At 34.8% G+C, this 8,478-nt stretch overlaps 1 protein-coding gene across 1 annotated transcript; it reads right to left on the bottom strand.

Moving 5' to 3' along the window:
- Positions 1-4,282: 4,282 nt before the first annotated feature.
- LOC110884552 (probable protein phosphatase 2C 38) lies at positions 4,283-8,176 on the bottom strand. Its single transcript, XM_022132272.2, has 4 exons — positions 7,210-8,176; positions 6,758-7,125; positions 5,862-6,098; positions 4,283-4,769 (listed from the first exon to the last, which is right to left on the bottom strand). The coding sequence occupies exons 1-4, from the start codon at positions 7,541-7,543 to the stop codon at positions 4,542-4,544; spliced, it is 1,167 nt and encodes a 388-aa protein (XP_021987964.1). The 5' UTR covers positions 7,544-8,176; the 3' UTR covers positions 4,283-4,541.
- Positions 8,177-8,478: the final 302 nt, after the last annotated feature.

Genomic DNA, 8,478 nt, shown 5'->3' with positions numbered 1-8,478 from the left:
GAACTAGTTGTGGAGAGTGGATGTAGATCAAGCTTGATCGAACCACTATAAATCTTGTGTTTTTGTTCTTGTGATTTACAGTCCGGAGTGCGTGAGCTTGCTGCATATTGTTCTAGTGTTTGTGTGAGTCGTATTCTGACCTAACACTCATGCCATGCAGCCTAAATATATACATATATAATTGTAAACACATATACCTAAAATAAAAAAAATAATACATAATAAGCAAGTTGAGTCTAACCGCCAACGGCCAACCAACCTTTGGCTTTGGGAATAGAGCTTTCAACAAGTCGAGCTCAAACCCTCTTAAGTTAAACAAGCCAAATTTGCAATGTTTTAAAAGCCGGTTTTTAAATCGAACCAGGTTAGGCTCAGAAATGGTTCAACCAGTTTACCGGGTTGTACCGCATGGTTCAACCGGGTTGACTAATCAACCCAGTAAATCCATAAAATACAATTTCAACTCAAAAAATATTCTAAAACTACTTCATTCCAAAACAAAAAAATATCCAAAATTTAATCCATAACAAAAAAAAAATAACCCAATGATTGTGGATTGTGGATGAAGTTTGAATGTTTGATCGATGTGGATTGTGGGCGCCAGGTCACCTTTTTTAACCCATAAAAGATTAAAAATCCAAATTTTAACCTTGGCCTGGTACCGGTATATCGATTTAAACCGGTATAACCCAATTTATCGGCGGTACAACTTTTTGCCGTTCCCTCGTTTTACCGATATGATTCATGTCAGACAAGCTTCCGGTATCCGGTTTTTAAAACCTTTGAACTCTCTAGTCTCTCTTGCATTGTAACTATCGACGAGAAGCTCAAGGCATTTTTTATCAGTAGATGATAGTGTTCGAGACGCTTGCTTCAGATGGTGGATCAACGTCATGAGTACACACAACGACCCTCTTATAATTATAGAGTTAAATTTCATAGATAAAAAGAAATTACATGAAAATTGGCAGGTAAACGGGCAACAAGGTGCGCCGCAACCCCTTTTGAATAGCAAATCCAATTCTACGTAAAACAAAACTCTGGTTCTTTGGCACCAAGAAATTGTTGTGCACAACCTTCTGCACTCTATCCAGGAAACCGACAGCTTTAGAAGCAAGGGAACCAAAAGTATCAAATACAAAAGGAATGAAGACATGTTGATCAGATATTGTTTACTACGGATCAACACATATTAAAATAGTAGCAGCAACAGTAGTAATAATAATAAGAGCAACAATATGATGTATTAGACATGTTGATCATATATTGTTCAGACCTCTTACTGATTCAACACTTAATGTTTCAGACCTCTTATTGGTTCAGCACTTAACCATTCAGAAGTTGCCAAACAGCCCCTAAGTGGCGGCTGAAAGTTTACCTAACATGTCGAGTGTGTTTAATGTCGCAACCCCCGACCCCTACCCCTGGAGCGGGAGCCGCGAACCAGTTAAGTGGTATCGGTGTTTATTAATTTGGCAGCGGAAATGAGACATCATGATTGTAGTTAGGAAATAAATTTCAGAGTTTCAAAACACCAAACTTTTATAATAAACAAATGGGATAAAACCCATGTTTCATTCATAATACATTTATAGGGATAAACCCTAGTTGCTGAAAACATAAACTTTTATTTAGGTAACTTTTATAGCCACTTTCATTAAGCCTTCAGTGCTCCATAGCTGGCTTCTTATAGCTTCACATTAAGTTACCTGAAAAGCGTTTTAAAAAGATTTTATTAGCAAGAAATACTGGCGAGTGCATCCCAGTTTAATCAAAATAAGCTTTTATAACTTTACAGTATTGAGAGTGATTACAATGTTTATATCTACCAAATTACTCATTCAGTATTTGTCATGTTGGCAGTCCCATGACTGTGGTCATATTACTTATTGGCTAACTTTTTGTCCAATAGTAACGCTTGACTAGTAGTGTATACAAAACCCCACATACCGGCAACAATTGTATAATACAAAGACTCAATCACTGTTAAGTATAATTGAAAACATTTGAGATTTTGTAACACAGTTTGGTAGAAAAAGAGAATGACTCAAAAACGGTGAGAAAAAGTAGAAGGTACTCACAAACGGTGAGAAAAAGTAGAATACTCACGTTGTAGACTTAGGTATTTCTATAGTTTCCTGTTGATTGTCCTGATTATTTTCTACTAAAAACATACAATGCACACGTGTTAGTAAGATAACCCAAATCACATTAGTCATACAACACGAGACAGAAGCCCAACGAACTTAGTCAGGCAGAGCCTCGACATGCGTTACAGGGCCCTAGATCAATCGGGTAGGGTAACGAATTAGTGACTGGGGTTAAAATACTTACAACGAGGCAGAGCTTCGTGTTTTAGGGGTATAATATCGAGCTACTATTTGCTATAATAGAGGCTGAGAGAGAAAGAGAATTGAACGATTGAAAACTGAAGCTGAAGGGCTTCATTTATAGGTGAGATCAGGGGTCTCTCGCGCCCCACGAGCCCCTGCCCTGGTTCTTTCGCGCCCCGCGAGCCATACCTAGCTATGGCTAGGTTTGACTGATCAGCACTATAGCCTCGACACAAAGTGGGACACGTGGCGTCATAGGTATCCGGCAAGCAAAGGTGTCTCGCGCCCGCGACCCACCCCCCTTGACTTGTCGCGGCCCGCGAGTGACTTAAAAACCTAATTTTATTTGATTTTTAAAAAAAATTAGGGTTATACGGGTGGGGTTTCTTTCATACGGAGCGTTTAGGGGTGTTTTTGAGGGTTGTTATAGTTAATCCCCAATATGCACCGTTCATTCGAAGATGTTCCATTAAGACAGTTTCAATATCATCTTTCTTTTTTCTAGTGTAAAGATGTATTTAGTTAGCATCAAAGGCGTTTCTGAGAATTCATGTACCATGTTCGAGCTCAAAAAAATGTGTCATTCCGTAATGTTTCATTCTTAAATATTTTGTTTAAATCAAATTGGTATTGGGCTCAATAAATCTAATACTAAGTAGGCTAGATTCTAAACCATAAAAAATGATTTGTAAATTGGTCATTATTTGAATTGTTATGTGTTTTCTATTTAAAAAAATTTAACATATATATCAGATTTTTTTTATAAATCAAGTGCCTCTCAAAATTACGGGCTCTGTGCGGAGATCCTCCCACACACCATTATAGCCGCCACTCTTTAGCATGTTGTTCAGCTGCTAGCTCTCCCATTCTGTGAGATATAAAAAGTGTATCATGTACGTGAGGTTATATGAGAATAATATATAAAAGAAAAGGCGACAAACAATATGTGTAGAGGTGGAAAATGGGTGGGTTGGGTAAGAGGTCAAAACGATTTTGGGTTGAGACTCTTTTCGACGCTGCTGTAATGCGAAATACCATTTTTTAACTAAAGAAAACACTATTCTCTTACGTGCTTATTTTTATGTACATGTCGGTATAAATTCAGGTTGGTTTACATTTCGACGTAAAAAAATTTCAAAAATGAATCGGGTCAAATATAATATGTAATCGTGTTTTTTATATACGTTCTTAGTTGATCTATGTTTTGACATAAATTTTTTAAGAAAGGATTCATGACTTCATGTCAGATATAATACGTTTTCGTGCTTAATTTTATGGACGTTTTCAGTTGGTCTATATTGATCGTTAAGCATTTATAAAAAAAAATCGGTACACTCAAATCAAGTTAAAAGAACCGACCCCTGCAACGCGGTGAGTCAATTCTAGTTAGTAGTAAATAATAATTAAGGGGTAGTTAATTTTTTTAACAACTAATTATTTTTTAATCAAAGTGTTATCCTTTTTTAACGACAATGGGTCTCCTCATGAATTGGTGTATATACATTATTGTCTAGTGGAGATGGATATATGATCAGGTGGTTCCATTGGTGACACGATAATACTTCAGTGGTATGTCAGCGATCCAAATTTGTCGTTAAAAAAAAGAAGTATTAAAACTTTTAAGTTTTAAGTAAAATCCCAGTCTAATCACAAAGTTCGTTTTAACATCAATATAATTTTCCTCCAATTTTACAGCAATTTAATTATAGTGTGTATATATATATAGGGAAAGATTCAAATGAAAACCACTAGTTATCGCGAAAACTCGAAAACTAACTAAAAAACATACTAAAAAATATATATATATTTTTTTTGCATACCAATTTTCGCTATTTAAATTATATAAACTCTATCTAAACTAAACCAAACATACATCTAATCTTATCAAAGAAACAAAGCAGATTAAAAAAAAAGTATATAAACTGTGCATTTGTGTTTATAAATTACAATTTGTAATAACAAGTGATTCACCTTTCTTTAAGATCATGAGCATTCACATCCCATAGAAACAAAACAAATGATCAAAACAATAAAAAGATAATCATAAGATCTTCGATTAAGAACGAAAGAATAACTCTTCCACTACCACTCGCTTCCAACTATGACTAACAACCTCGTTTAAACGCGTTAAAATACATGTTTTTAGTTTACAAACATTAACACAACAAAAAGCACCTTTCGGGTGCCTACTCATACACCCCCCCGGTGCTACAACTTGGTGTGTGGTAATCCTCGGCTTCCTTTTATTGATAGAACCGAAGCGCGTGCAGAAGCTCGGTTTGTCAATGGCGGGTCTAGAAACATGACAACCACAGTGATGTCATCATGGAAATGCCTTCTAACCCCTCTATCGATTTTCTTCAAATCCGAATATCTCATTTCTCTTTTCTTGGCTGCTATTTGAAGTGCAGCCTTCACAAGTCTTCTTGCTATTCCCTACACATAACACAAGGTTCCGATCAAGTCCGGTTCTCGGTGTTTAAAATATATGAAATCTAAGCACGCCAAGCGGATGTTTCGGATTTTTGTGTAATAATCGGTTTTTGTAGTTTGAATAAACATATTCTGCAACAAATTAGTAGTACTTCTGGAAAAATGGTTTCATACTAGCCGCAACAAAATCGATCATACAAAGGTAAAGTATAATTATCTATAAAATATATTATTCTATGCAGGCCTGTAAACGAACCGAACATTCATGAAATGTTCGTGAACTTGTTTGGCGGGAAGTTCGTTTAAGTTCTTTTATTTAATATACGAACGAACATGAACACAATTTTTTGTTCATTTAATTAAACGAGCGAACATGAACACAGTTTTTTGTTCATTTAATTAAACGAGCGAACATGAACATACGTTTTGTTCGATCATTTATGTTCGTTTATTTACCTTTGCTTGTGTTCGTTCATTAATGTTTGTTTCAATTTTAAATAATTAAGTAGTTATATTTATATAAATATTAAACCTAAAATGAACTTTCTAACTACTTACATAAATATAACTAATTGGTAATTGGGTTTCAAATGGAATTTATCGTAATTGATAAGTAATTTATATAAAAAATTACTTTATGTTCGTTTATGTTTAGTCAATTATGTTCATTTGGGTTGTTTATTGTTCGTTAATTTATGTTCATTAAAGTTTGTTCGTTTATGTTCGTGAACTGTTCATTGAGGTTTTAGACGAACGAACATAAACGAACACAAACATGAACATGCTCATTTTCATAATTAAAAAAACATGAACAAAAAATGTGTTCGATTATATGTTCGTGTTCGGTTAAAGTTAAATGAGCAAACACGAGCATGCCTGTATGCGTGTTCGTTCGATTCATTTATAGACCTTTCTATGTCATATAATCACTTACAACCGCAAATACAAACACCCTTTAACTAGTGTTTTATTATATCATTTATTTTTTTAATCTCAATCTGTATCTTCATCACTATATTTGTCGTAGCTTGTTGGAGCAGGAAATATTAAGAACAAAGAAAAAAATAAAAACAAAATAATAGATAATAAACTTACGCTACGTGGATAATTATGGACAATATCAACGGCTTCCTCGTTGCTAAGATGCTCCCATAGACCATCGGATGCAAATATAAGAAACTGATCCTTTGAGTTTAGTTTGTGGATTAATATTGACGGTTCGGGATTTAGAATTGGCTTTGAGAAGGGTTCGGGCAGCCTAAACTTTGCTAATAAAGGCTCTCTGTTGAACTCCGCCTTCTTTAGATATGCATCGCCAATGGATCTTGAAACCTGAAAAAAGAAAACTGTTATGTTAGTTTTATAATTAACTCTCGTATATCGGTAGTAACATTGTACAAAGTTTACGATTGCAAGTTCTCATGGAAGAAAACAAGTGATCACAGAGTTCATGGTTGACTTTTGAGAGTCAAATACGCTGCGATTTGAATGCAAAATCGATGAGAAATGCTATGATCTTAGGGAAAACAATACATTGTTACTGAACTATTATAAGAAGGTAATACGATTAAAAAGAACTTAGACAAAATACCAAAATGATCAATACTAGATTTTTTGCTTGAAAGTTACCAGATTTGACTATTTAAACATAAAATGGTCCATACAAGTTAAATTAAAAATTTCATTTCTAGGGTATTAAAAGTTTAAAACAATCGAAGTAGTTTAGTACAATAAGTTAAAGACTGAATCTTTTTCATAGAACGAAAATATGTGGTTCACACAGTTGACTTTTGCTGAGTCAAACAAGCTACATTTTATCTTCAAAATTTGACAAAAACATTTATGATCATAGAAAAAAAAAACAAAGCGGTAGCGAACTTGCAAAATACGCAATACAACTATGGACGAATTGGACCCAAAAAAACCAAAATCATCAACCAGATTTTCGTTTAGACAGTACCATGTTTGACTTTCTAAAAATTCAAACTAACCTGTATAATCCCTTTAACACGCCAAACATTGTGTTTCAAAACAACAATCTTTGGATCATCAGGATGCACGGAATGAAGTTCATCTCTAACAGAAGCATAACTCGCATTATGCTCGGTTGATAATTGTATAGCCAAAACACCTCTAACACCCCTATCGGCTCTCCCTAACACCACTCTCGAATCTCCAGCATTCGCAACGTAAATCAACCCGTTGCAAATAACACCCACCAAACAACACGTCCCCACAGACGCTATTTGCGGGCAAATACGCCATTGTTCTCTTACCACCGAAAGAAACTCATCTTCCGTCGCTAAAAACGCTTTCTTGATAACATTCGCCGACATTTCTTGATCCTCAGACGCCAATCCTGAACCAAACCAAACAAATAATTTATAAAGTTTCAAACTTTCACAACCGAATCGAATTCTTGAAACCGTTTAACCGAACTTACTCTTGAGATTAGCGAACAGATTCTCGTTAACGAATCTTGACGTCTCCGGTCCACCATGTCCGTCATAGACGCCGATGAACGTTCCGTACGGACCTGAATTCATCGAACTCAACGGTCCTGATTCAACCTGGCTCTGATCTTCTAACAAATTGTTTGCTTGAATCACAGCCATTGAAAATTCACCACTTACATGACACCCTAAATCTTTATACCATAATAACCCATCTGTTCTTCCTATTTGATCTACAGATTTTCTCACACAACCTTCATCACCTTCCACAGATGCTTTCCAACATGGTTTGACCATGTTCAAATAATTATTCCCAGATAACATTCTTTTTACATATATATATGTATATATAGATATAGATATATTACCCACCAAAATAAGAACAATTCATCAAGAACTTAACAAATCCCTAAACTCTGATTCCAAATGAAACCAAACACTCAAGATTCTTGAAATTATACAAAACCCAACAAGAAAGAAACCCTAAACTCTGATTACAACTGAAACAAATTAACAAAACACTCAAGATTCTTGAAAATATACAAAACCCACCAAGAAAGAAACCCTAAACACCAATAAAATGAAGTGGGTATGGGTAAAGATTACTCAAAAGCTAATGAATCTCCCTCAAAGACAAAAAAGATTGTATATTTTTTTATGGGTTGAGAGAATATGGAGGTGTGCATACCTTGAACAGAACCCTCCCCCTTAATTCATGTGGACCTTCCTCTTGTGCCAGCATCTAAGAACAGGCTTAGCTGTAAAAGCCCATATAGATTTGATTGTGACAGAGTTTGTTGATAGATCAGAAGAAGATGGCAATGGATAATAAGAAAATAATAGGGGAAAGATTAAAAAAGGGGGTTTGGAATTTTTTGGGCAGGAGATCTTTTAAATTGGTGTCAGATTGGGATCTCAGAGGTTTTAAAAAAGAAAAGAAAAAGGTACCACTCATCAAGAACTTATCAAACAAGAGGCTTGGTTTTCATATTCGATTTTTATTCTTGAATTTTTAATATTATATTAAAGTAATACAAATGATACGGGTACATGTATATCGGTATATTTAATAGGAAAATTGGCCTCTAACCATCCTAACTAGATATCATTGGCCATTGTCAGTCTTACCTTTAAATATTTTCTCACATTTTACTTATTTTTTCTTCACCGGTCATCAGTTAAAAAAACTTAATAAAGTTAAGTTTTTTTCCTGAACTACAAGATGATGTTTTAGCGTTTTTGATCAAAACGAGGATACG

This window comes from Helianthus annuus, chromosome 13, assembly GCF_002127325.2.
Source record: "Helianthus annuus cultivar XRQ/B chromosome 13, HanXRQr2.0-SUNRISE, whole genome shotgun sequence".
In the NCBI taxonomy this organism is placed as follows: Eukaryota; Viridiplantae; Streptophyta; class Magnoliopsida; order Asterales; family Asteraceae; genus Helianthus; species Helianthus annuus.
Note: the sequence above shows the minus strand (reverse complement) of the source record. Positions and strands in the feature narration are given on the sequence as shown.